This window comes from Alternaria arborescens (assembly GCF_004154835.1).
Source record: "Alternaria arborescens strain FERA 675 chromosome Unknown contig_5, whole genome shotgun sequence".
Taxonomy (NCBI): domain Eukaryota; kingdom Fungi; phylum Ascomycota; class Dothideomycetes; order Pleosporales; family Pleosporaceae; genus Alternaria; species Alternaria arborescens.
Window position 1 is genome coordinate 1 of NW_021167860.1, and position 27,589 is coordinate 27,589.

At 51.2% G+C, this 27,589-nt stretch overlaps 11 protein-coding genes across 11 annotated transcripts; 6 read left to right on the top strand and 5 right to left on the bottom strand.

Moving 5' to 3' along the window:
* Nucleotides 1-2,792: 2,792 nt before the first annotated feature.
* AA0111_g2655 (hypothetical protein) lies at nt 2,793-5,545 on the top strand (the record flags this gene model as incomplete). Its single annotated transcript, XM_028648450.1, has 3 exons — nt 2,793-2,921; nt 2,969-4,158; nt 4,216-5,545. 3 exons carry the CDS (start codon nt 2,793-2,795, stop codon nt 5,543-5,545), a joined length of 2,649 nt encoding a protein of 882 aa, XP_028509487.1.
* Nucleotides 5,546-5,731: 186 nt separating this feature from the next.
* AA0111_g2656 (hypothetical protein) lies at nt 5,732-6,115 on the bottom strand (the record flags this gene model as incomplete). Its single annotated transcript, XM_028648451.1, has 2 exons — nt 5,732-5,839; nt 5,891-6,115. The coding sequence occupies 2 exons, from the start codon at nt 6,113-6,115 to the stop codon at nt 5,732-5,734; spliced, it is 333 nt and encodes a 110-aa protein (XP_028509489.1).
* A 1,246-nt stretch (nt 6,116-7,361) lies between these two features.
* AA0111_g2657 (hypothetical protein) lies at nt 7,362-8,116 on the top strand (the record flags this gene model as incomplete). Its single annotated transcript, XM_028648452.1, has 4 exons — nt 7,362-7,415; nt 7,460-7,499; nt 7,559-7,670; nt 7,747-8,116. 4 exons carry the CDS (start codon nt 7,362-7,364, stop codon nt 8,114-8,116), a joined length of 576 nt encoding a protein of 191 aa, XP_028509488.1.
* Nucleotides 8,117-8,781: 665 nt separating this feature from the next.
* On the bottom strand, nt 8,782-10,439 carry AA0111_g2658 (hypothetical protein; the record flags this gene model as incomplete). The annotated part of the gene is made up of 2 exons (XM_028648453.1): nt 8,782-10,327; nt 10,378-10,439. 2 exons carry the CDS (start codon nt 10,437-10,439, stop codon nt 8,782-8,784), a joined length of 1,608 nt encoding a protein of 535 aa, XP_028509491.1.
* Nucleotides 10,440-11,710: 1,271 nt separating this feature from the next.
* AA0111_g2659 (hypothetical protein) lies at nt 11,711-12,443 on the top strand (the record flags this gene model as incomplete). The annotated part of the gene is made up of 2 exons (XM_028648454.1): nt 11,711-11,938; nt 12,003-12,443. 2 exons carry the CDS (start codon nt 11,711-11,713, stop codon nt 12,441-12,443), a joined length of 669 nt encoding a protein of 222 aa, XP_028509490.1.
* Nucleotides 12,444-14,139: 1,696 nt separating this feature from the next.
* On the top strand, nt 14,140-15,694 carry AA0111_g2660 (hypothetical protein; the record flags this gene model as incomplete). The annotated part of the gene is made up of 3 exons (XM_028648456.1): nt 14,140-14,322; nt 14,374-14,635; nt 14,685-15,694. 3 exons carry the CDS (start codon nt 14,140-14,142, stop codon nt 15,692-15,694), a joined length of 1,455 nt encoding a protein of 484 aa, XP_028509756.1.
* A 373-nt stretch (nt 15,695-16,067) lies between these two features.
* On the bottom strand, nt 16,068-16,991 carry AA0111_g2661 (hypothetical protein; the record flags this gene model as incomplete). The annotated part of the gene is made up of 1 exon (XM_028648457.1): nt 16,068-16,991. The coding sequence occupies one exon, from the start codon at nt 16,989-16,991 to the stop codon at nt 16,068-16,070; it is 924 nt and encodes a 307-aa protein (XP_028509757.1).
* Nucleotides 16,992-17,637: 646 nt separating this feature from the next.
* AA0111_g2662 (hypothetical protein) lies at nt 17,638-18,899 on the top strand (the record flags this gene model as incomplete). The annotated part of the gene is made up of 4 exons (XM_028648458.1): nt 17,638-17,765; nt 17,810-18,147; nt 18,193-18,698; nt 18,747-18,899. The coding sequence occupies 4 exons, from the start codon at nt 17,638-17,640 to the stop codon at nt 18,897-18,899; spliced, it is 1,125 nt and encodes a 374-aa protein (XP_028509758.1).
* A 48-nt stretch (nt 18,900-18,947) lies between these two features.
* On the bottom strand, nt 18,948-20,819 carry AA0111_g2663 (hypothetical protein; the record flags this gene model as incomplete). The annotated part of the gene is made up of 2 exons (XM_028648459.1): nt 18,948-20,039; nt 20,085-20,819. 2 exons carry the CDS (start codon nt 20,817-20,819, stop codon nt 18,948-18,950), a joined length of 1,827 nt encoding a protein of 608 aa, XP_028509759.1.
* Nucleotides 20,820-23,884: 3,065 nt separating this feature from the next.
* Nucleotides 23,885-24,235, top strand: AA0111_g2664 (hypothetical protein; the record flags this gene model as incomplete). The annotated part of the gene is made up of 1 exon (XM_028648460.1): nt 23,885-24,235. The coding sequence occupies one exon, from the start codon at nt 23,885-23,887 to the stop codon at nt 24,233-24,235; it is 351 nt and encodes a 116-aa protein (XP_028509760.1).
* Nucleotides 24,236-24,838: 603 nt separating this feature from the next.
* AA0111_g2665 (hypothetical protein) lies at nt 24,839-26,954 on the bottom strand (the record flags this gene model as incomplete). The annotated part of the gene is made up of 3 exons (XM_028648461.1): nt 24,839-26,057; nt 26,179-26,590; nt 26,690-26,954. 3 exons carry the CDS (start codon nt 26,952-26,954, stop codon nt 24,839-24,841), a joined length of 1,896 nt encoding a protein of 631 aa, XP_028509761.1.
* Between the last annotated feature and the right edge of the window lie 635 nt (nt 26,955-27,589).

The following is a 27,589-nucleotide window of genomic DNA, read 5'->3' on the forward strand; positions in this document are numbered from 1 at the left end:
GGCTCATACAAGCTGTATACCGATCGATATCGCAACATTTTGAGTCTAGTAGTTTGCGCAAGGTCTAGTAGTTTGCACAGAGTCTAGTAGTTTGCGCAAGGTCTAGTAGTTTACAACGTTATATATTGATATCTTTATAAGTAGAGCAGTTATCAACAAACTAGATACAGATTTGAAATTGTGGCGTAATTCTATATCAAATTGTGTGGCTAGAGCGCTGCAACAGTGGCTGTGTAGCTTGTAGTCACGTGAGGAACACTAAAACTCAAACTATACCTTTGAACGCGGATATCTCAACAACGAGAGCAGCTATCGATAAACCGAGTAAAGATCTGAAATCCTAGCGTAAATCTGCACAAAATAGCTTCTTTCGATCTTCTATAGCCAGCTTAGTAGCGTAGCTAGCTAACCGCGATCCTACTACCGCGATCCTACGCCTCGCTTCTTATCGCTCTCTTATCGCTACTAACAACACAGCGCGATTGTAGTGCAATCGCGCACATCCTCTAGGGTAGGTACGCCTGTCCAGGTTTGCCAAAATCGCATTCCTTACTCGCCTCAACACATCTTTCGCATAGCCTGCTACTAAGGCAGCGGAACTTTCATTTACAGCATTAGAAGTATACTTATGTTGCTTAATATTGTTATTAATAGTGCTATATATATTATATAGCGTTAATAGTAATATTCAAATAATAAGTGACGTTACCTACGTTCTTTTAGCTAAAATTATATTTTTTACTTCCCTTAACGTATTGCACGTATAGCCTACTACTAAGATAGCAAAGCTTTTGTTTGCGGCAATAGAAGCATGCCTGTGTTGCTCAGCGTTCCTGTTAATAGTATTGCTCGTGTTGCTGTGTAGTGCCAGTCGTGACGTTCGGCGGGTTCGCGATGTCGCGTGCGTTCCCCTCAAGTGAAGTTCGCGCTCTCTTACTCCGCTGGTCATCCTTCATAAATCGCCTCGCATTTCGATGCCGCATGTCTGTATCGCTCCGCGCTCATGCCAATGCAATGGTACTGTTTGTCTTGCTTCACAGTGTCGTCAGCGACATTCAGAGGGCAAGTAATGTTGCGCGCGCGTTCTTATTGGTGGAACGTCGCGTTGGCTACCGTGCGGGGAAGTTCGCGTTCTCTTACTCATTCTCGTGCGGGGACGCGGAACAAGCTCAGTAATCAAGTTCTCCCAAAATTTTACGAAAGCTCTGATAGAACAACCAGCTGCTTACTCCGCGAATATGAGTTACGCGCACGACCACGAAGCATCTCTTGGTGGCTCCAGTCCGTGAACACTGTTGCCACGACGTGATCAGAAATCGTCCAGACAGCCTCACCCCTCGTCTCCACTGCCTTCATCCACGCACCCGGCACGGTCGTGACCCTGCGTAGTCCAATGACATAGGCGCTAACATGGCACTTCGTCGATGGCACACAAGGCACCGTATTCACAGCGAGAACGATAGCAGCAGCGGCCGCACTATGATGTGTTGCAGCACTCTAAGCACCTGAACACTCGCTGACGAGCTCTAGAACCCGGCGAGCAGCCGTAAAATATCACAGGAACTAGCCGCAGTGACAGCATCAGCTCGACTGTGGCTTCTGACGCTCGGATCGTGCCAAGATACCCGCAGTGGCCCCGTCTCCGGCCGCGCCGGCAACTTGCTAGCTCTTTACAGACGATTACAGTCTCAAACTTCCGAGCGCATCCGTTATCACGGGCCGTCTCATTCAAGAGCACGCCAAGCGATTGAGGTGGCACGCACAAACACTGAACTTGCAAAATACACGGGGAAGAAGTTGATCATCCTCCTTCCTACTATCCATCTTCGTCATCGGATGAGCAGTATACACCCGCCCTCGAGCAGCTCATGTCTTGAGCTGTTCTTCAACCCGGAGTTGAGCAATTGCAATGACTTATCCGCTTCCTGTTCTCATCGGGTTGATCGGATCTGCAGAGACCTTCATTTTACGAAAGAATAGCGAGATCTGCCATGATCTCTCACGAAAGATCTTGTAGCATCTGCACTACCGAGCGGCAATCAATAATGCCTTCTAAGAACAGGCATTCAACGACTCCTAGTTGTGAACAGTGTTGGACTGCATATCGCATCCTAGATCGACTTGGGCCGTGGGATTTTCGCCGACTCCGTGAATGCGGATTCGACCCTAGTGCATCAGATGCAACATCTTGGCCACGACTGCAAGAATTATGTGTACCTCATCCCAACACTTGATCAGTAATCCTTGAATCGGCGCCGATGGCCTCATCGTCCTTTGGGATCATCACATCCACCGTCACTAGCACCAGATATCTGAACGGGGCAGGTTGAGTCCATACATAGTGGTCCTCCAATTAACTTCTGTCTCGTGCTTGACCCGTCTGATCGGTAAGTTGAGGGTACCTGCATATGAAACAACGAGGAACAAATGAAGCGCATCTTGGCGACGCCCATGCTGTATCTTAATCTTAAGATCCTTCAGGCTACCCTTGCGTAAATACCTCCTGATCTGGCCTACCGTCTCGATCCAGGTATAGATATCTCACCGAGGCCGTCTGTGTCCTTTGTGCCTTTTATTAACGCCTTTTTCACCGGGTGTGATCATGTAGAACGCACCTGGCATAGTATGGTTATCCGATCCGGACCGTAGCGGCGTTATGGCGCGTTGCGTCGCTTCTGCCGAGCTCTATGGATAAATAAGCACGATACAACTGCCACACTAAACTTGTTCGTTCTTGCCTGGGCCTCTGGGACTTTTGTCGCTCTTTGTTTCGTTCTGCCGCACTGCTCACTATGGTACATTGGAGGTGCTGCATCCCCATCCTGGGTTGCACATTCTTTTTCACTGCCGCGGCATCCCCGAAAGAGCTTACTGGACAGATAGTCACAGGTGCTTATATTGTCGAACTAGCGGCAAGCCATGTACACGACGACATTCTCACTATTCTTTTATCAACTAATTCATGTAGGACTCCGCCTCCTTCTACAACACACTCGAAATCGATGAGGGTGGTATAGAGCACCGCATGAATCTCAACTACAAGCTATTCAAAGGAATCTCGTTCCAGCTTCAGAACGTGTCTAATGCAAATGCTGCTGCGGCCAAGATTGCAGAAATGGATATGGTCAAGCAAATTTGGCCAGTTCGCGTTCAAGCTCGGCCTCGTAACGAAATTGTCTGGGAAGGCCAGGATAGAAGTTCGGGTCAGAGCGCGCTCCGTAGGCGGCAGGGAGGCGAAAACACCAGCGATACATACTCGACCCATGCTATGACGCAAGTCGACAAGCTCCGTGCTCAGGGTATCACTGGGAAGGGCACCAAGATTGCGATCATTGACTCCGGGGTTGACTACCTGCACCCTGCATTGGGCGGTGGCTTTGGTGAAGGTTACTTAGTTTCCTATGGAGCTGACCTGGTGGGAGACGACTACGACGGCTCCAATACCCCTGTGCCGGACGACGATCCGATGGACGAGTGCGTAGGCCACGGCACGCACGTTGCTGGCATTGTCGCCGCTCAAGCCAACTCCATGGGCTTCACTGGAGCCGCTCCTGACGTCACTCTGGGTGCATACAGAACCTACACGTGTAATACTGGTCGGGTGGCCAATGATGTTCTGATTGCTGCATTCAATCAAGCGTTTGAAGACGGCAGCGATATCATCACCTGTTCAATGGGCTACTCTTCAGGCTGGACTGAAGACCCTTGGGCCGTTGCTGTCTCGCGCATCGTCGATCAAGGCGTACCGTGTCTTCTCTCTGCTTCCAATGAAGGCGACAAAGGCCTGTTTTACACCAGCACGGCATCAAATGGCAAGGGTGTAACGGCGGTCGCTGCCATCGATAACATCGTTATTCCTCAACTCTTAATGAACGCGACATACACTATAGGCAACTCGTCGGCCAGCTCGCCACCCGAACCTTTCGGATGGACTTACGGTTCCCCTGCGAACTGGGGAAACATCAGTCTCCCATTGTGGAACATAAACGATGATCCTACCGACCCTGCAAACGGTTGCGATCCGTACCCAGCTGGCACTCCCGATCTGTCCGGATACGTTGTTCTGATCCGCAGAGGAACCTGCACCTTTGTCGAGAAGGCAACCAATGCCGCAAATGCCGGAGCCAGATACATCATGCTGTACAGCAATGTCAAGACGTGCGTATACGGATAAATTCAGCTTATGCATCGCGCTAGTTCCTAATCTCCGAGCAGAGTAATCGGTGTTTCTGTTGAAGAAGTTGATGGCATCCTTGCTATAGGTATGGTGCCCCGCGAGACGGGTGAAGAGTGGGTTGCTAATCTGGCGGCTGGAATTACTGTCACCGTCAATATCTTGGACCCCACTATCGCTCCGGTATTCGTCGCTCAATCATCTAATAACGCTACCGGTGGATTCCTTAGTACGACCACACCCTGGGGTCCGACGTTCGAGATCGATGTCAAGCCGCAGATCGCAGCACCAGGTGGTATAATTTTGTCCACTTGGCCGCGTGCTCTTGGTAGCTATGCTGTGCTCTCTGGCACTTCTATGGCAACTCCACTTGCGGCTGCTATTACCGCGCTAGTCGCAGAGGTCCGTGGGACGTTCGACCCTAGAGAGCTTGAAAGCGTTCTCTCTGCGACTGCAAACCCGAATCTCTTCAATGACGGTAGTACCACGTACACTTATCTTGCTCCCATCGCTCAGCAAGGCGGTGGTCTCATCCAGGCCTATGACGCCGCGTACACGAAGACTGTCTTAAGCGTTTCCAGTGTCTCTTTCAATGACACCAACAACCGCATTGGAACCACGAACTTCACCATTACCAACACTGGCACCGAAGATGTTACATACAGCATGGCCAATGTGATTGCTGCGTCCGGTTACACTCTCGAAGAGGGCACGATCTTTCCAATGAGCTTCCCCAACGAGCTCGTAACTCAGGGTGCTGAGCTATCCTTTAGCGATGACAAGGTCACTGTCTCCGCCAAAAGCGAGGTCGCTGTCAGCGTTACGGTTTCACCGCCCGCGCTCGATGCAACCCGTCTCCCCGTGTTCAGCGGCTACATCACGCTCAATGGCACCAACGGTGACTCTCTGAGCCTTCCTTACCTCGGCGTTGTTGGCAGCATGCTTGAAGCGACCGTCCTCAACATCAACAACACATACCTCACGAGGCCTGATGATCCGGATGCTATGCCTCTCCCCGCTGACTTTTCTTTCACCATCCCCTCCAGGGTAAACACTGCGTCCAACGCTACCGTCGTATTACCGGAGGTCCAAACTGATTTCGCATTCGGAACTTCACTGCTAGATATTCAGGTCTTGACCACTGACAGCAACAACTCGTCCTCTCTGGGCAGCATCGTCGACTTCCCTACAAAGTACGTGCCACGTGGACAATCTTGGTGGGACTGGAATGGGCAGCTCTCGGACGGCTCGTTTGCGCCAGGCGGCACGTACAAGTTCCTCGTGAAGGCGCTTCACATCTTTGGTGATGCATCTACGGATAGCGATTACGATGTCGCCGAAACAGTAAGCTTTAGAATTCAGTACGCGTAGAGGTATGCATCAAGCAAACTTATTCATACTGCTTCATTGGGTTCCCTTGAGCCCGTTACACTTTGGGAACTTCAAGACATGTAGATAAGTAGTTAAAGATGGGTAAAGAAGAGCTTCTCTAGTATAGCAGTCTTTAAATCTCAATCTCTGCCCAGCCACGCTTACAAATAAGAAGTAGCTATCTCTCTATCGGCAGACGAGATTGCGTCGCTTGGGAGGGCCCTTGTCGCGCATGCACTGCTGGCCCTGAGCGCAGCGGTGGTTGATAGCCCAACTGCCATTCACGCAGTACAGCTTTCTGTTGTTAGACCTCAGGTCTCCAATTCATACGATGCAATGACTTACCACTACGGCTCTGTCCTTGATACCACAAGCATGCGGGTCCGATTCGCCGCCGCCAAATGTGCAAGAGTTGCCGGCTACGCGCAAGTCGCTGCCGCAGAAGTCGATGCCACCACGGGCTTCGAGAGGAAAGCGGTTGACAGAAGAGACATCTTCGACGGCAAGTGGGTTGGCAACGGCCAAGAATGGCAAAAAGGCGAGAACGGAGAGGTACTTGGTAAGCTGCATATTGAGCGAAAGATTCGAGTATTGGTGAAGTATTGTTGTTGAAATTTGAATGAAGTGCTTTGACGAGATGACGATGGATCAAAGGCCCTTTATACATGAGAGGGCAGCTGTACTAAGCTTGCATTGCAATAGTGAGGAGCTGCGGTGGAAGGCCAAGGGAATGCGAGAGGTGATCGCCGCGTCAACTCCCATGTTTTGATTGATGCCGTAGTTGATCCAGAAACCGACCAATGAGCCTACTTGGTATGCTACCTGATGGGGGAAGAAATAAGCACAGCACATCTTGGAAGTAGGGATGTATACATACGTCAAGATACCCGGTCAACTGTCCACGAATAGCGGTGGAAGCCACTTCCGCAAAGTAGGATGGAATGATACCCGTCAAAGCACCCACACCAAAGCCAGTCAAGGCTCGCCCAGCATACATCATTGGCAAGCTCGAGGTTGTAGCAGTCATGAGAACAGCACCGACCAAAAAGACAGCGCAGCTGACCTGCATTGCCCGAATTCGACCAAGCGTCTCGCTGGATGGCCAAGCAAAGAGTGATCCAAAGAAACCCGCGGCGAGGTAGGACGAGGTGATATTTGACGTGTTGGATGTTCGAGCAGAGGTGGACATATCCTTGAAGCCGAAATGCTTGAGCTCGTCAGCTATAGAAGTAAAAGAGATTCGCCGCAATGTTATTGACTTACCTCCTGGAAGCTGACTCGGGCGAGCGTCGTTCCGAAGAACGAGCCATCGTATACCTGATCACAAAAGCTTAGCTTGTTGGCTCTCGATACAGATATTTCTTTTCACTCACAAATGTGAGAGCTCCAAATGATGCCACGATCGTGAGTGTGTAGATTCGCCAATTGTAGGACTCGGCTGTATGTATCGTGGTTAACACTGATACGACATCTAGAAATGGATTGGTAGGAACTGACGAGGTATAGGGCGGTCTTCGACGATTGCAAACCCCATTTTCGATGGATGTTTCAAATCGAATAGTGTTTTGATAGTTGTTGCGATGGTAAGCCCGTTCTGTACATTCGGGAAATTGTTACTTATGGTGGTTGGACTCAGCTGCCCGAGCCGTATCCGACACCGATTCGGACCGGTCACCGGCCCGCTCCATGACGTTGGCACAAAGTCGCGGTACTCGGCTGGGCTGTACAGGTCACAACGTCGCTCACCCTTGTTTGAGGTATTCTTCTTGTTTTCTCATCACCGTCAGATAAGCCAGTATCTGGCTTAGCATCCGCGATGCTTGACCTCGAATCATTTAGCTTGTCCTCGCTGTTTTCTGTCGAGGGGAAGGTGTGTAGGTCGCAGCGTAGACCTACAGCTGCTGAAATTCTTAGACTGTCGTCGTGACCGGAGGAGGTTCGGGGCTTGGGAAAGGTATGTAGTCCTAGACGGTGGTCGCGTCAGGCCTTGCTCACATATTCCCTTACCCATAGCCGGCAGTTTTGCGTTCAACGGCGCCAAGGTCTACATTGTGGGTAGGAGAGCCGATGTCCTCAATTCAGCAGCAGACGAGATTAATGCAGCGAGCCGTGGCAGTGTCATATCGTAAGCTATTCTGTCCCACCGTGTGCCTTACCTCGAAACGACCATTTCACCATGGCCAGAGTGCTGACTTGATAAGACTACCCGGCGAGGTGGGCTCTAAACAAAGAGTCGATGAAGTGGTGATTGCGCTACAGAAGCTTGAAGACCATGTCGACGTATTGATCAACTGCGCTGGAATAAATCGTCCTTGGAAAGCTGAAGCATCAGAGCTTGACAGTCGACACAACGATCCCGACGCAGTCGAGAAATTGTTGTGGCACGGCCTTGATGATGAGAACTTCCAGTCGACCTATTCAATCAATGTCAACGGCGTCTACTTTATGAGCACAAGGATGGTTCCTCTTTTACGCAAGTCACCAGCTCCAACGGTCATCGTCATTGCCTCTATAGCAGGCATGATGCTACAACGGCAAGCCATCACATATTGTCTGCTTGCGAAGCTGTAGCTGATTGTATCCTAGTACAGTTGGAGCATTGTCGTATCCAATATCTAAAGTAAGTTTACCTCGTCTCCCAGCCGGATCGACACTAATGACAAGGCTGCGACACTGCACTGTGCAAGTCTACTCGCCTCGCGATTCACACCGTAAGTCTGCCGTTCTAGTGATAGAGGCTTTGTGTGCTGATGAATCTTTTAACAGCTTCAAGATACGGGTCAACACGATTCTCCCAGGTATCTTTCCTTCCGAGATGACTGGCGCCTCTGTGAAACCTGATCCCAGCGATCTGATCGAGTCCAATCCCCAAGCGGCAAAGGCAGTGGCACGATGCCCGGCTGGGCGAGCGGGAGCAGAAACAGAGATCGTTGGGCCTTGCCTCTTTTTGGCTTCGGCGGCGGGTGGTTACATGAATAACGTAAGAATTACTGTTGACGGAGGACGCCTGATGGCGGCCGGATCGAATGATGGCGTTCGCATGGAGGATTGGACATATGTATAGTATAGACGAAATCACGTCTTCGTATAGGAAAAACGTTGAGTGCATAGAAGAGGGTTATTCAGTGACGGGTAGAGAAGAGATCTCAAGCTTAAGATCAACTACATCAATTAGACTTCGCCTTCGAGTAGATCATACACAACTAAAGCATTGACCAATACGAGTACCACAAATTCTACAACGAAACGCGCTCGATGTCATTCTTCGCTGCGTGCGATGTAGCCTCGAAAGGAAGCGTCTCCTGCAGCGCCGCAAAGTTCTTCTCTGCCTCCCAGTTCCAGATACTATCCGACGCGAAAAGCAGGTCGATTTCCTCGAGCGTGCGCTGGTTTGTCTCAGGGTACAGTGCCCAAACCATGGGGATCGTAATCGCGTTGCACGCGGCGAAGATGTACAGCGTCTTCTCCCCAAGCGACTCGAACATGATTGGGCATAGGAGCGTGAGCCAGCCGTTTCCGATGGACCAGCCGACGACGCCCCAAGCGTTACCCTTTGCGCGTACCTCTAGCGGGAAGATTTCTGCGGGGTAGAGCCACGGGACCGTCAGCCATGTTGCGCCGAAAATGGCTGTGAAGATGAAGACCATAGATACCGCCGCATTGCCGTATGACGATGCCGCACTGGTATCGCCACGTTTTGTGGCTTCTTGACCTAGGTAGGAGAACCCTCCAGCGAGCGCCATTGCGATTCCTTGGCCTGCCGAACCCCAGTAGCAAGTCCATCGGCGCCCAATACGGTCCAGAGTGAAGACGCAGATAAGTGTCGCGAACATGTAAAAGATGTTGTTGAGACCTGAGATCCATTGTCGCTTCGCTGGGCTCATGCCTGCGATGCCAAAGATGGTTGGCGCATAAATCGTAACACCGGCGATACCGACCCATTCTTGCATGATCTGGAGCCAAACCACAAGCTGAACGCGACGACCAGTATGCAGCTTGCCAGAGCCGATACCAAATAGCATGTGAAAGTAGCTCTGCTTACGGAAATTGGAGCGCTCCAACTCGCAAGAAGCCACAATCTCTTGGAACTCAGTCTCGGCTCTCTCCCTGTCTTCCCCAGCGTCGCCTCGAAGCCGACTCAGCACGTACCGTCCTTCGGCCTCGCGACCGACCTTGACAAGCCAACGCGGCGACTCCGGGAAGAACATGACGGCAGCCATGAGTATCATGAGCATCGGGATCTGGAATGCAATGGGGAAGCGCCAGATGAAGGACGAAGTACCGTCGCCATAAAAGGAACATGCATACTCAAGCCAGTATGCGATGACAACACCGAGGATATTGAGTGTGAATTCAATGGCGATGAATTGACCGCGTGAGGTATGTTCCGCAGTCTCCGTGGCCCAGACGGGAATGATGGAGTTGAGAATGCCAGTACCCCAGCCGTTGACGAGCCGCGCGCAGATCATCCACTCGTGATTCATCGCTGAGCATTGCAAGCATGCGCCGACAGTCGCGACAGCAGCTCCGACGAAGATGGTCTTGATGCGTCCGAAGCGGTCGCCGATGGAGCCTCCGACCAAGCAGCCCACCAGAGTCCCGAGGTAATACACTGAAACGATGCCGCCCTGGAGCAACGTGTCGTCAACAACAGGACCACCATCCGTACCTTTGTGGCCGAAGCCCATGAGTGTGTAATAGTCGTAGGCAGTATTGACACCTCCCATCATCCCTTGATCGTAACCGAAGAACAGAATTGATAGTCCGGCGATGCAATTGATCCTGGTATCACGGTGAGTGAAGTCTATAATATTCCATCGAGGGAGACGCACGCGATGAGCAGGCTGCGCTTCTCATATCGATGAACGACATTGTACTTTGATATTTTGTCCATGATCGGAAATGGTGTAGCGCGATGTCGGACCCAGGATTGGGTGTGTAGAGCCACGAGAGGATACTTGTGGAGGCTTCACTGCTTTCTGGAGCTCAAAACGCGGGCATCGGACGTCGCATGAGCGACCGGACCTCTTTATAGCATGCTGCCGTGAGCTCAACCAGGTTACATCGTGGCCTGCGCGCGTGGTCGTTCAACGGTGTGGAGACTGCTCCCGTGGGGCCCCAATAGCTGGAACGGCGGCCCCTCAGCAGTGCTAGATGGCGGGAACGTCTCCAGATGCAACCACGGTAGTGCAGATCTTTCTGAATTCCATGTCTTCAAACTTGCTAGCCGAAGCAAAATCCTGTGCGGCCGTGGTCGAGCGATCCAAGGCTTACTAGACGCGGTAATCCGCCCAGCGGCACAGACGCCGCTGCACTTGCCTGAAGCTTACCGACACCAAGCCTTGCGCCGAGTCGACGACAGCATTATAGAAGCTGCTTGAAGCTCTGCAATGCAAGACTCGGCGCCAAAGTGCATGCGAAGAGTTCCGTGTGACCAGACTGCGGTGGCCGAAAGCTGCGAGGTATTCATTGATATGTAGAGGAACGAGTCGCGGTCTGCTTGGGAAAGTTGTTGGTCGGCGTGAGTTCCGAAGCCGCCGCTTCAATTGCCGACAAAGATGCGTGACAGGGCAATGCTGTGCAATGACGTTTTGACCAAGTTGACGAGGAATCGGAGACTCTCCAAGTCGGACGCTTTACTTTCCCAATGCGAAGCTCCATGCTCGAGAGCCTTTGCTTTTCGTGCAGCAACCGGCTAATGTGTGATTCCAATTCACCACCGGCCAAAAACTCATGGCGAGACGATCACGCGTCGCAATGCTACTTGGCGCGCAAGGAAACCGCGCGATGCTTTATAGCAGATATACTTCAGACAGAAGCTGTATCGATAGTATGAGGCTGTTGTGGGCTGCGGGATAGGACAAGCCCGACGTGCACAATATGTAGACCAGATTGATGCGCCTGGAGACGGTGGGCATGCGGAGAAATCGACAGCCGGGCTCAAGATGCGCGTAGAAGTGGGGGACACATGGACGACTTGTTCGGATAGATTGCCGAACGGGTGCCGTTCCATGAGATGTCACGTGAACGACACCACAGCTCTTATCGATAAGGCATCTTCGCGCGCCTACTGGTCAGCAACTTCCCGGGTCGTCAGCCGGGCGTAAGTGACAACACTCCCAGTGCCGCTCACCATGCGCATCCACGCAAACGACTCACTGCGCCATGTCTGGAACCGCAGCCTGGCCGCCGTCTAACGGTGTCACTTCCAAGATCGTTCCGCGAGAGAATGCTGTTTTCCAGATTTCCTATTCGACCGTCGTACGCGCCCCGGCACCGCTCGTTTTCGACACAGTCCTTCACGCCGCCAACTATCCGGCATGGAACACTTGGGTGCCTCGCGCGGAAATCCTCACACAACCCTCGTCCCCCGAGGGCCCGCAAGATGGAAAGGCAAGCGATGACGCCGTACGACTGCGACGTGAAACAGATGCTGACTTTGTACACATATCTCCAGGCCCAAGATCGTATGACCATCGGCTGCACAATGCGCTTCACCGTCGTCATGAACGCAGACAAACCGGACGCTGTCACTTTGACACCACTCAAAGTCGTAGACATCAGCACCCCCTCGTCGCCGACATCGTACCTTACGCCCGAACAACTTGAAGATCCAGCATTCACGGCTGATCTCACCAAGGTATATAGGGCGAGTTGGACTGGCAACGGAGGCATGTACGCGTTTGGCATGAAACTGGAAAGATTTCATGAGGTCATCGTCACCGGTGAGAATGAGTGCGAAGTTAGGACCTGGGAAATCATGGGTGGCATGCTTTCGCGGCTTGTCAAGGTCATGTACGAGGACACGCTGAAAGGCAAGGTCGGCCTCTGGTGCGAGGATCTAAAGAGGTACTGCGAGAAGGTGCATAAAGAGGCGGTGGCCAGTGGAGAAGCATGAAAGCTATGGCAACCGCTTGACGAGATGCTGTTGCAATAGCGTAGGGAATACGTCGCCTGCGATCGGTCGCAGTGGCGTGAACATGTTCCCATATCTCTCTAAATCCCATGACACACCCTGGCCATTGCCATAGCCATGTTCGCATGCATCGACGGCTGGCAAGATTCGGAACCGAAAGACCGTCGCTGTTTCCTAACTTTGTAAGTTGAAGGTATGTGCGATCATGTAGATATTTGCTTCGGCTGTGGATGTCAATATGTTGAATCGCGGCTCCGTTGTAGGCACTAGGGTAGCGATGGTCTTCACCTGTCCCTGATACCCGACGTGATGCGACCCGCTAGCGCCGTCAACTTATAATATCGCAAAGTCTAAAGCACTTCGCGCACAGCCAATACATGCGTCGAAGGGTTCTACTTCAACTAGATGATGCTCTAAAAGCGCAGAAACCAAAAGTAGGACCGAGGCTGCTGATCAGTATGAAGAAATGCAATCGTCGCATCATCCTGTACTCATAAACCAAGACCGCCATACGATTCCAACGACGTGAGTTGCCACAGCATTCACTCCGGTCCAGGCTCATGGTTGTGGCCTGACGCAATCTGGACTCCTGCGCTTCCAATGGATAGTAATGACGACACAAGGGGCAGGCGTGAATTACCGGATATTAAGAGATCATCTGCGAAGTCGCACGTTGACGTTGATTCCCACATGTCGCTTTCAGCTCGACGTTCGGAAAGCGCCAGGAGCGGTGATGACATCTCAGCATGAAACCCAGACGATTCAGCTCACAGCCTGTGAGAGACCGGAAGGTCCGATGCACGGTTGGCTGTCATGCTGCTAGCTCGGAAATGATCCCTCTTTATCAGACTAGCGTCATGATCTTCCAGAGCTAAGCCTCATTGGCCTGACGCCTTCTCCGCACAAGACTTTCGGCCCTTTCCCATCCCCAGGAAAACAACGCACTAGGGCCGCGATCCCACGCGTTGTTGCGTCACTGTTAGGCTTCAAATTTCCGACTAGATGGCGCAACCAGCATGCTCAGTTTGCGAGGACCTCTAGACACAATGTTACGCGCAATACCCCGCCCAGCGCTCGCCAATGCTTGATGTCACTCCTTGACAGAATGACTGGAGCCATCTAAGAGATGAGTAAACTTTTCAAAAGTGCGACCATAGGCGCCTGGGCATACGGCGGCCCCGGTAACCTTATCGCCTTTCATAACCGACGTTATCTCGGGTTGGCGTGGAAGATGTACAATGAGGCATTTCTCTGACTAGGATCAGATATCTCGGGAGAGGTGCCATCATTGCAGATTCGGTGTTCCATTCCGGCTTCTATCAGTTCGCCGCCCGGAACGATTCCCGGGGTCAGCACGTGAGCGTTGGGACAGGAACCCGGCCTGTGCGTACCTTAGCGTTCATGGGGATCGCTGTGGCTCTTGACACAAGTGCGATGAAGGCGCTCCAAAGGGCCCTGTGAATTACGTACCAGTATATGTACCCCAGATCGAACTACAGAAGGGAACCAGTTTTAGTTCATAAACACCAAGCGTTCCCCAGTTCAGCGCTGATCTAAATCTTGTCGAACATTGATCGCACACCAGTCTAAGGGTATCCACCCATCAGTACCGTCGTCGGAATCTCGTCTTCTTCATCTTCATCTTCCATGCACACGGTCGTACCACTCTAGTCTCACCATGTCTTACGAGCCGAACAGCAACCTTGAATCGACTCGGTCGCCCGAAAAGAAAAATGAGTATGATCTTGAACCGCAGACGACACACCGCAGAGGCAGTGTGTTCAGCACAGGTGGACGCAGGGTTTCCATCACCGACGACGTCTTTGGCGAGATTACAGAGGAGGGGCCCAACTATCGCGATGTACGTCCTCGCATCTGCCTGTACATGTTGCGCATTAGCTTACAACCCTAGGTTGGTTGGATGGGTTCTGTCGTCGTCATGATCAAGACGCAGATCGGGCTGGGTGTGCTTTCCATTCCGGCTGCATTCGACTCGCTTGGTCTGATCCCCGGAGTGCTCTGCATGATTGGTATTGGGGGTACAATTACTTGGGGTAACTACGTGGTTGGTAGATTCAGGCTCAATCATCCTGAGGTTTACAGCATCGTAGACGTGGGTGAGATGTTGGGCGGCAAATTTGGCAAAGAGTTCATGAGCGTTGCCTTCATGCTTTGTAAGTTCCTTGCCGACGTGATAAACGGTGAAGTACTAACGATCGAAAGGGTGGATCTGTGTGGCTGCGGCTGGCTTTTCGAGTATCTCCACCGCCCTCAACGCCCTTTCCCTGCACGGAGCATGTACTGCTGTTTTCGTCGCCGTGGCCGCCGTGATTGGCTTCTTGACAGGCTCGATTCGGACTCTTGGAAAGATCTCGTGGCTCGCATGGGCTGGTGTTATATCCATCATCACCGCGCTGCTCACTTTGACCATCGCAGTGGGCCTCCAGGATCGTCCAGCAGCTGCGCCCCAAGATGGACCGTTCGTTTCAGATTACAAGTTGATTGGAAACCCCACGTTCATCGAGGCAATGTCCGCTCTTAACACCTTTGTCTTCGCCTACGCTGGCACACCTGCCTTCTTTGCCATCATGTCTGAGATGCGCGACCCCAGGGACTACAACAAAGCCATGTACATCTGCCAGGGTACGATGACGGCTATCTATATCATCGTCGGTGTCGTGGTTTACTACTTCTGTGGTTCATACGTGGCATCCCCTGCTCTTGGTTCTGCTGGCCCTCTTCTCAAGCGCGTTTGCTACGGCCTCGCTATCACCGGTCTCATCGCTTCGACTTGCCTCGTCACCCACTACCCAGCCAAGTATGTCTTCCTCCGCATAATGAAGGGATCCAAGCACCTTGTCTCGAACTCCAAGACTCATTGGATCACATGGCTGTCGTGCACGCTTGGTGTTACGCTCGCAGCGTATGTCATCTGTTCGGCCGTGCCAAACTTTGGTTCTCTCATCTCGCTCGTCGGCGCTCTGCTTGCTACATTCATGTCGATGCAACCGCTCGGAGCTATGTGGCTGTACGATAACCTCAAACGCCCAAACAAAGGCACCAAATGGGTGATCGGCGTTGTCTGGGCCTCGTTTGTGATTCTTATTGGGACGTTTATCATGGTTGCTGGTTCATACAGTGCTATTGTTGGTATCATTGACGATTACAATTCTGGAACGTCTGGTGCTTGGTCTTGTGCTGACAATTCCAACTCGGGTAGTAGCGGACACTAGATGATTGACATAGTCAGTATGTGTCACCAGACCGGTAGTTTGGATATTGAAACGTGTACTTTGGTCTGTTCTGCGTTCAATTATGTCTGATATTCGCAAATCCTGCAGTGTAGATGATTAGCGACACAGGTATATTGTTGATTTTGAGATTGATCTTCGAAACTGTATTGTTTGTACGATGAGACGGTTTGAAGTTTTCGATTTCAGCTATCCTCAAGGATATATTTGTCGCTGTGTAACAGCCAAGTCACGGATCACGAATGCCTTTTTGCAGTCACAGGGTTCCATTCAGGCTACCAACAACATATATGACACATGATCCCAATATCGACTTCTCGAATTCTCACTGTAGTCATGATCCAGTCGCATGATCTCAAGCGTCGTTTGACAGCCACTTGCCCTTCACCGTCTGCAACCCTGACGCGCTCAAATAGCCTGCCAGCTCTTCGGTTTGCTCTTTGGCGAGTAGATCAAACGGCCTTCGCAGGCCGCCCGTCTCCCATCCTCGCAGTTCCATGCCCGTCTTGACCGCGGACGGGTAGTTGTGGCTCTCAAGGAATTTGCAGATAGGAAAGATCTTCCTCCACAGCTCCCGCGCGCCCCGAAGATCGCCTTGAACGGCCAGCTTGTTCCACAGCTCCACTGAAAGCTCAGGTATGATATTGGTAGCGCCCCACACCGAACCCTTGGCCCCTGCAGCGAGGCCGTAGAAGGTGAGGGTATCCCAGCCGTTGAAGGCCGTGATCTTGTCGTCGAGCTCGAAAAGCAGCTCCGTCAGCGCCGGCGCATTCCCTGATGTGTCTTTCATGTACTTAACGCCTACTTCTGACAGAGACGCTAACTCCGTGGGCGATAGGGTGATGCCGCTCGCAGAAGGAATGTTGTAGAACATTATGGGTAGGTTTGATGCCTCGTGCACCTCCTTCATCAGTTTCCGCAGCTGCTGATAGTTGACAGGATCATAAAATGGAGGAACAACCATCAATGCATCAGCACCAGCCTTAGCTGCATGGGTAGCTAAATCGACGCACTCCCACGTCGACAAGGCGCCAATGCCAGCTACAACAGGAACCCTTCCAGCTGTGTATTCGATGACAAGTTCCAGACCGTTCTTTCTTTCCTCTGATGTCATGGCTGTGAACTCGCCCGTTGTGCCTCCAGGGACAAGACCATGGACTCCAGCCTCAATCATCCGGTTGATGTGTGCTTGTAGCCTGCCCTCATGCACCGTCTTTCCATCGTCGGTGAAAGGCGTGATAAGTGCTACTAAGATGCCGCTAATCTCTTGAGGCGCCATAGCTTGTGAGATGAACAGAGTTCGAAAAGAGATATTCCAAATAAAAGATTCGTAGGTGAGGATCGTACGTATACAGAGGGCGTACGGTGTGCAAGATGCTGGATACTGAGAAGAAGGACAACAGTGGTATCTACTGGAATATGAGGCTCTATTAACACTTCGCAATTCTCAGGAGTGTAGGGATGTCAGGATGGATGTTGCGGGGCATCATCCACAGGAGTGAACTTCCGGAGTGAACTTCCGGATATGGTTAGTCTGACTGACTTGTTTCCGACCACGCTGATCAGTCACATCGTGAGGGTCTAGATGTCGATTGAAAACTTGGTCCAGTATGTTGTTCCGTAAGCACCACGCCAAATCGTTCCGGCTCTCATATCGGTAAATGTGTAACACATGATGTCCACGTGCGCTTCTAGATACCTAGCTTATCTCGCCCGGGAGTGTCGCATCGCTCATGGCATCAAGCCGAGACTGTTGAGCAACAACGCATAATTGAAAGATCGTCTCTAACCATTGGAACGAAATCTTGAGAACTTCTCAATCGTGGGTGGAGAGAAACTCCGCAGTGCGTAAACGAGCGGCTACAGCGCAACAGAACTCCTGCGACAGACGGCCACCTTACAACATCATACTTTCTGTTTCAACCATGGCGAACCGGGCATCGAGTCTTGACCCTCTGGTCTTCTCAATCCAGGATCTTGAGAAGGAAGGCACAAAACGTCTTTTAAAAGAATATCGCGATTTCTACAATGGTGGCGCAATGGACATGATAACGTTCGTAATCAACCTCTCCACTTGGCAATTTCTGATGTGATTAGGCTTCGGGACAATGTTTCGGCCTACGACCGATACAAGATCCGGCCTCGCGTTCTTCGAAACGTCTCTCGATTGGACTCGACCACAGGAATCTTTGGTTACAGGGCGAGTTTCCCCTGCGGAATCAGCCCAACGGCGATGCATTGCTTAGCACATCCAGACGGGGAACTGGCGACCTCAAGGGCAGCGGCCAAGGCGGGGATACCGATGGCCTTGTCCTCATACTCAAACGTTGCACTAGAGGATATCAAAGCCGAAGGAGCTGGAAATCCTTACATGATGCAAATGTGCATTGTGAGAGACAGGAATCGTACCCTACAGCTGTTGGCAAGGGCTGAGAGTGAGTAGCCCATAGCGTTGTAAGTGCAGACTGACATATAGATAGAAGCCGGCTATAAAGCCCTCTTCCTCTCTGTCGACGTACCGGTGCTAGGACGACGGCTAGGAGAAATGCGCACGAACTTCGCCCTGCCGAACAATTTGTCCTTCCCAAATATTCTGTCCAGTGGGGAGGGCGACTTTGGTGATGATGAGACCAAGCGCAACGGGCCCACAGCTTTTGACGATACACTAGAATGGGAAGAAGTCATCCCGTGGTTGCGGAAGCACACAAAGATGGAGATATGGCTAAAAGGGGTCTCGTCGCCCGAAGACGTTGAACAAGCCGTGGCTACGGGTGTCGATGGGGTGATAATCTCTAATCATGGGGGACGTCAGCTCGATGGCGTGCCAGCGACGTTAGATGCGCTGCGTTCCTGTGCTCCAGTCGCCAAAGGACGCATAAAAATCGCCATGGATGGTGGCATCCGGAGAGGTTCAGACATTTTTAAGGCTGTCGCACTTGGGGCAGAGTTTTGCTTTCTCGGACGAGTCGCGATATGGGGTTTAGCTGTAAGTTCGTCTAGACACATACCAGCCCTGCCACTAACATACCTGTAGTACAAAGGTCAAGCCGGCGTAGAATTGGGTATCCGCATCCTGTACGAGGAGTTCAGATCAACCATGGCCTTGGCTGGCTGCCGCTCCGTTGAAGAAATAACGACGAACCATCTGAGTGTCTTGGAAGGGAACGGTATCCTTGCAAAGCTTTGATGTAGATGTAGGAATGGTATGATTGATGACTCCAATGATGCACGCCAACTAGTATAGCATCAGCCAGAATTTACCCTCTCGCAACACATCAACCCAGGAGTAAACTTTGCCTCTATTGGAGATGCCGCTCTCAGGATCTTGTATGGCCCTTACGACGTCACGTTGCTCCCATACCTCTCGCATGACCTTTTGTGAGGCAGTGAAGCCATTACAAGCGGATCGACTTGCACCCTTCTCCATCCACCCCATTAACCAATCCCGGGAAGACGTTGGCAGCGCTTCACATCCAGCGATGAAAGCTGGCCACGGCGTACCTAAAGACATCGTGTTTGTGGGACCTTGTGCGATATCGAAGTCCCTTAGTGCTGTGATGACGTCGTTGACATGCGACTGCAGGATGAAAGGATGGACGTTGCGAATCCTCCGATAGAAGAATATCACCAACGCTGAGCCCATTGCTCTCAACATCGCACGACTGGAAATCGAATGATTGGGTGTAATCTCGTTATTGCTATCTGACGGCACAGGTGTCTCAAAAACGCTGTGCTTAGCGGAAAAAGAGCATATCATGTGCTCTAGTCGTGTCGTCTTCCTTTGTAGAGAGTCCGTGAAGGCCCGTGGCGTTTGCTCGGTCGTTTGCTCGAGAAAGTCAATGATGTTGGCGACTCTGGTCGTTTGCGATACCAGGCTGAGCCAGTCCTCTGGTATCCCATAAATATCCATATAGAGTGTCTTTGGCCATTCGCGAGGATCCGAAAGATGAATATCTCGGAGACCAGCCTCCTGGTCTTTTGATGTCCCCATGTGGAGATCGCTATCTGGACCGTGTGTTTCCACTCGAAGAAAATCGTCGAGTTGAGGGTGTCCATCTGCCAACACTGCGTTCTGCTCCGAGGCCGACGAAACGCTAGAAACTACCGTGCTTTTCTGTATAATCCTTTCTATCTTTTCCTGAAAACCGGCGCTGGTGAAGTCATGCAAGCTAAAAGTGCTTTCACCAACGATCCGGAGCCAGGTATACACGTGGTGTAGTAATCGAGCTTTGCGAGAGACATCCCGCTTGGCCAGTCCTCGTAATCTCAACAGGCGCTCCGCATCGATGATGTAGCATCTAGCATCGGCCGAATTGCCGCTCAGCGTCTACTGACATTTAGCACGATCTCCACAACAGGGTGGGATGCATACCGCAAGCGCAACGAGACTGAAGAGAGCCATTAGCTGGTCTTTGTACTTGGACTTTCCCGGACCAGCTGTTTCTGATTTCAAAGACTCCTGCATGTGGCTCTTAGCATGCCGTGAGGCATAATCCAGGATCTGGGCACCTCTTTGGTACGAAAGAACGCCAGGATAGTTCTGTGTCTTAGTGATGGTGTGTGCAGAGCAACCGATAATAGCGAAAAGGTTAGCCAAGTTTGCGTGTTTGACATTGGAACTCTGGAGAAACGTTATATCGGCGAGAGTATGTACGGCATTGCTCCAATTGAGAATCTCCCATGGCGACTTTGAGTGCATTGGCAGCGGCGCGAACTGGGAGATCACGACATCTCGAAAGTGCTTCAGAAGTACTTTTGCATCTTCAAACACCTCGGCACCATCTAATTCCGTTTGTGTGTATGGAGGAGGTTGCGGGCTTGTGACTGCCGCGAAAGTACCCATACTTTTTCCACTCAGCAATGATTCGGCTTCGAACGAATGCCGTGGAAACTCATCTCCATCATTGAATCCATGTGGGCGACTAGCAACATTCGCTAAAACTTCGAGCGAATCGTGATATGTTTCGTCATGTATGACAGGCATAAATAGACTCGTCGTAGAGCCAAACAAGTCGTTCCACCCGAGGACGGCAGAGTTATCGAGCAACGACTCCAGATCAGAGAAGGATCCGGCAGAATGGTAGCTGAAGAGATCGGATTTGTTCATCTCGATCCCTGTGTCACCTTCCACGTGGCGTACATCCTCCAACGGAAGCATAGAGGACGGACATGCTGGTGGATGACTGGGGATTTCGGCGCTGCTCGACGCGATTTCTTGGGGGAGAAGCGGAATGTTCGCTGGTGAGGATCTATGGGACGGCAAAATGGAATCTTGAGGCACTCGGTCGTCTTGTTGCGGGCCATTGGAAGAGGCTGCTTCCCCAGACTGCTCTGGCAGGCTGTTAGTGCGAATCTGATATCTAGCCGATAGGATGCAGACGTTGATTTGGTTCCGTTGAAGAAGCGTCCTGAGACGCCGTTGTGCTTTGAGATGCTGCTTGCCTCTGGGCAGATGGCGTGGGTGGCGGTATCTGGGCCGACTTCAGAGCTGGCGGGCCGGTAGACATAGAAGCCCAGCGGATCTGGGAGGGAAAGCCTTCACACTGCAGGCCAGCGTTACGGCAGACAGAGCAACATGGCCGTGACTGATCACATTTGACATGGCGGCGCCGGCAGGTTGAGCAGCCGCCTAGTTTGTGAGTTCGGCGCGGCTGCGAATGTTTTCGCGTCGCGTTACGGCTACGTTCACTGCGCATGACGTCAGAAAGAGGTAGAGCCAAAGAACGTGATCGACTGGGATTATGAGTTAAGACATCTAGAATGGTTGTCGATAACGAAATCGACATGGCAATAGCGGGGTTTGTATGATGAGCTATCTCGGAGTCTCTTTCCGTTCTCGGTTAGCCTGTCCAAAGTATCCGTGCGTGCAATGACCATAGTTACGATCACAAGATCCTTCGTAGATCAATCTACAGACCTATGCGACACTACTCATCCATAAATACAACGTAGGTAGAGGTAGTTTGTGGCCGCGGCCGGCGATTATGGTTGGAGTTCGCCTCGGCAGGCTTGCAGCGATAACACCATAGCGCGCAAGCGCTTTACCACAGACCTTCCGTACGCGCGAGTTCTATCGTTGGCAGAGTACTTCAGCCTTACTACGGTGGATCCAGAATTGTGGAACTGGTTCAGCGACGCAAGTCAGCCAAGCCATTAGGCATAGCTGCCGAGAAAATGCCCAGGTGCGGCTGAAGCGGGATAGAAGCTCACCGGCTTCAACATCATCCTGAAAGCGCGGTCTCCAAACCCACCTTATATCATCTAGTACTACTTCATCATAAACAAAATCGTACAGCTTGCCGAAAGATCGGACTTTCCTTTGTACCATGGGAAACAAGCCTTCGGCCCCTCGACCGATTCTTCCTCTCCAAGCAACAACACGATTACTATATGATTCACGGCGCACTGTTGATGTTTGTACAATCTGCAAGTCTTTCGAAAACCTGACACCCCGTTTTCTCAATACGGAAGTCTCTTGGAGCACCATCTATCTTTCGGCCCGGCTTTGCGTCAGCTGTAACGTTATAGTGAGAGGCTGCCGCGGTTGGCTTGACTGTCTTGGAAGAAAGCATTCCGTCCCAACAAAGTTGAAATTGTTGTTCCGCTATGGTTACCCCTTAGACCTTGACATGCTCGGAGAGCACCGTGTCTACAAAGAAGGGGATATACTCACCGACCTTGATCGCGATGGTGTTAGGGCAAAGCATGGAGAATTTGGAACGAGGCAGGTTGGAGTCTGGTTCTCCGATGATCCTGGCGATCGCCTGGTCGTCGATATGTATACAGCTACAGGTTTGGGTCCCATTACAATTTCATAACCAACAACGTTGAGTCATATCAGATGCAGCTGGAAACAAACAGGTTCCGGCACCATGGGGGCATTTCAAAGTTGCCAGACAAACGTGTCACTCTACTGGATCCATCTAGGCGTTCAGAATCATGAACGAATGGATTACAAACTGTATTATGTCTCATGGTCACAAGGGGATTGAGTCCAATAGCCTACTTCCAACAAGATTGCTCGATCTGGGACGGCCAGACCAGCAGTCTAACATTGCACTTGTGGAGACGAGTGGTGAGCGAGGTTGTCACGTTGCTCTAAGCCACCGTTGGGGGGGGGGGGGGTTGGGTTCGCAACCCTTAAACACAACCAGAAAGAATCTGTCAGCGATGAAAGAGTGCATTCACATAGAGGAACTGTCACTCACCCTCAGAGAAGCAATCACTGTAACGAGAGCTCTAGGATTGCGATACATCTGGTGCGACACCCTTTGCATAATACAGGACGACGAAAGCGACTGGGCGAGAGAAGCAATGAAGATGGCCACGGTCTATCGAGACGCTGTAGTTACACTTGCGGCGACCGCATCAAAATCTGGTGATGAGGGTCTCTTTCGCCAATGGCATCAATTCCAGGTCAGCGGCCGTCTTCATGACAAGAAACCATATCGCTTTCTCTTTCGGAAAAGCTTTTCCCCTCATGTTGACGATCTAGCATTTATGGGGGAGGCCTTTGACGCTTTGCATCCGCTTTCGAGCCGCGGCTGGGTCCTACAAGAACGCTTACTATCACCAAGAGTTTTGCACTTCACATCTAATGAGTTGTTCTTTGAATGCGTCAAGGAGGCTCGGTGTGAGTGTCGTGGCATTTGCAAGCTTGAGAATCCCTTATTGGCTCCGAAGACTTTCATACATGATGGTCCAAGCCAGGTGCTTACGAATCAATCGGTAATCTGGAAAAGTGTTATTGCATTGTATACACAACTACAGCTGAGCTACTCGACCGACAAACTGGTAGCGTTGGGAGGCTTAGCGAAACTGTTTGCACAGTCCGATAACGATTATCTTGCCGGGATCTGGAGCCGAACACTTATCGAAGATTTGACGTGGCTCACAAGAACTCTTAGTCGGAAGCCAAAGCCGTTGTGGAGGGCTCCGTCATGGTCTTGGGCGAGTGTAGACGGCAGTGTCGGATTCTACAGCAGCAATGCCGTGAAGCCCGGTATCCTAGATGTACCTGTACCACGGTATGAGACCTGTGTCGAAATTCTTGGCTACGAGATATCTCACAAAACACTGAACATCTTCGGAGAAATTTGTTCAGGCAGTCTCCGTCTCCGCGGTCGATGCGCAAGTGTCACATGGCTCCGAAAGCCTGGGGTACTAGATATTATGGGATTAGAGACGGTCAAAGATGTTGTTCGCTTCTCGAGTGGGTTTGAGCATGCAATACATCTAGATCACCAGCCAGAGGTTGATGCTACATTCGCTGGTACTATGGCTGAAGAGGATGAGATCACTTGCTTGCTATTGTGTCTGCAAACTAGAGAAGATTTGCCTTCACGCCAAGTGCGTGCCTCGCTCGTTCTCCGACGCCTGTATCCAGATGTTCATGTCTACGAACGTATCGGACTCCTTATGGAGCCAGAGGACGGCTTCTTCGAAGGCCGATCTGGTATGACCGATTTACAGGATATCGCGGCTCTGTACCCAACTGGGAAGATTGTCGTTGAGATTGAGTAGGAAATGGTTTACTCCAAATCGATAGTCGGCTCACATCTACGCGTGTACTCGCAACTGCTTGATAATATATTTCGACAAAACAGAGTTCTTTCTGAAAATCACCATTATGTTAATTGTAGATTCCCATACATGTAGTAAAAGATATTAGAGATAAAAACGGGCGCTTGAATCTCGATAGTATGTCCTGGCTGTATTAGAGTAAGCTTCCGGTGTGGCCGTGAGACGATCAGCTGGTCATTGTTGGTCGTAGGAAACAAGCACTTCGCCGACATATCGAGATGATTAAGCATCATCTTACACGGGTACGGACGTATAGCGCAAACCTGACTTCTACTCCTTTTGCTACTATCATTTAACTAAAACTACTTGGCTTAAGCTACTGCTAAGATAACTATATGTAGCATTCTTCGTGATGCCACATTGATGATGAAAAGCATATGTTCTACTCGCAGTTCATTTTGGGACAGGTGATATAAAGATAGTCAAAGTGCAACGTAGATCCAACGTGCGTATGTAGTTGATGGATTAGTAGGCCCGAGAGAAGCATGCGTATGGAGTGTCTTGTCTACAGGGATATATTCACTAAGCTACTACGAATGGTACTCAACTCTTATATGGCGGGTGGGAGATACCTTCCTTGAGTGCTTTCAGCCGCAACGCAAGCAGCTTGGAAACGTAACGAGTCATGGGGAGGAAGCCAACCATAATCCAAAGGTTTGGCACTCCAGACTCCCTGAAAGCTGTCTTGGCTTCTCCCTCCTCATCTACACCCCATATTGGTCCAACTCTACTCGCGATCTCATCTCCAAGTGTAGCGCGGATAGATTCGATCGTGTTTGTGAAACCAGTCGCAAATACAACTAGATCGAATTCTCTCTCTCGACCTCCACTCAAGACCGCTTTATCCTCCGTGAAGTGGTCGATATAACCCTGCTCAACCTTGATCTTGCCGTCAATGATCTCTTTGCAAGCGTCTGCGTCGAAGTAGAAACCGCCGTTGCGAGTTTGACCTAATGTCGCATTGCCTGTGTTACGCTGACCCCTCCACGTCCGCAAGCCTTTAGCATTCAAGCCATCGAGAAGCGGCTTATCGAGATCTTCGAGAACCTTTGCATTGCGCCTGCCAAGCTCTTCACCAGGACCGCAGGGGGTTGCGAAGAAGAGCCGGTCTTGCTCCTCTAGTTTCGGGATATCGCGGGTTCTGCTATCCGGAGCATAGCCTCCTAAGATACGCGGTACGGAGTGAGTAAGAGACATGACATAGGTCGGGGATCGCTGGAGGAGGGTGACATCGATGCCGCGACGAGAGCAGTCATAAGCTGTGTCGAAAGCAGAAGACGATGTTCCAACGACACAAACTTTCTTGAAGCCTCGAGAGCTGTCATGAGCACTAGAGTGCCGAATCGTGCCCTTGAATCTATCCAAGCCACGCACATCTGGCATTGAGGGCAAGCCACAGAGCGAGGTGGCCATGACCAGCTGCTTAGGGTGAAGTACTCGGCTTTCCTTGCCTTCCTTGTTTATAGTGACGGTCCAACGGCCTTGCTCATCTTGCTTGGCATTGGTGGCAGTGGATTTGGTCCAGACGTTCAGGTCAAGTGCTGAAGCGTACCACTGCATGTAAAGGCCTTGCTTTTGGGCCGGGGTATAGGTTGGCCAACCCTTAGGGTATGGGAAGTACGGTAGCGCATCAGGCCAGTGAGGGAAGTGGAGGGAGAGGTATTCGTAACGCTTCCGCCAGATATCACCGATCTCGTCGCTTTTCTCGATGATCAAACTGTCCATGCCGAGGGCTTTCAGTCGTGCGGCCATGGCCAATCCACTGTGATACGCGGGTCAGTAAGTATAATCCCGATACTACTACCGCTTGGCAACCGAGTAGAGCATACGGACACGAGAAGGAAAGGAAGGAGATAATATGGGGGCTGGGTTAGGGTACTTACTTTTGTCCGCCACCAATGATCAAAACCTCAGGGTCAGCAGCGTCAACATCCAGTGCTCTCTGCTTCTCCCAGCTAATCAAACCAGTCATGTGGCCATCCTCAGGGGCAACTTCAGGATGGTCGATGAGCTCCTCTGCGACTGTATGCATTGTGTAGATCTTCCATCCATCATTCTTTGTGAGAACAGAATTAATGACCGCTGAAGCGACTACAGCATCGGTCTCGAAGGAAACGACGAATTGCAGGTGGGCGAAATCGGAATATGGTCGAGCAATCTTTGGCGCGGGATTAAGGAAGTGGAAGTTCCTAGCTCGAGTTCGGGGGAATAAGTCGGTCGCGGCTCTCAGGATCGCTGGTCGCCAATTGAACGTACGGAAATCCCATGTGAATGACAACTTATCACGCCACACGCCTGTGAATTTGAGGAGTGGATGTCAGCTACAGCTAGAATGTACGCCATGCCCACTGTCGGGTAGTGAACTGGGAAGATACACAATGAAGGCAGACTCACCATAGTCGAGGAAGAGATCGGCGAATGCGTTAGCGTCCCCCTTTCTCATAACAGTAGAGAGTTTCTCCACGATGCCCTCTGCCTCAAGTTGAGCATTGCAATCGGCCGGTATATCGATTCCTAGTACGTCGGTCGTCGGGAGAGGGTGATTGTATTTGAAGTCGTACATGAAGTCATCCGCGACAGGAGGCTTCGGGACCTCATTTTTACCGATGACGATGTCGGTCTTGATTTCAGGCGCAGGGATTGTATCAATAGAGCCCATCGTTCCGTCTCGCGCAGTGGGTCTTTTGTATCTGGAGGCGTGAAAGATGAGACGAAAGGTCAACAAAAGACTTGATGCTGCCAGTTACAACTGACAGCATGGAGCATCATGGCGGTCTTTTATATCGTCAGGTCAATCGATAGAGGTGTATTCCGCGATAGCAAGACTGCCTAGCATTACTTGGAGGGACATGCATCGGCGGAAAACACATGTCTGAACCATGCAGTACTGCATGCCTGCTCAAGTGGGGTCCAAGTTTCGGCGGTTGGTTCTCCATGGCTAAGAGGGACCGAGACTTGGAAAACCAATGACAAGAATGGCAGATGTGGCCGTTCGCATAACCTGTTCAGTCTGCAGTTCTTGACGTTGTTGGTGCTGGAAACGCGGGAAGGCGGAACGTGGGGTACCGCCGAAGATAGCAGACAGCAGACGCAACCAACGCTTTACCCAAACCAGTAATTTTCGCCGAACATTCCATAGAGATTCCTAAGTAACTCAGCGTCCATAGATGCCGTCCCACCGAAAGGTGGGTCGTATTGTCCATGTTATGTAGAGAACTTGACATTCTGCGATACTGCAGGAAACCTTGGTCGCGATGTAGCTCCGTGATCCCAAAGTCCGACTCCGCACAATGG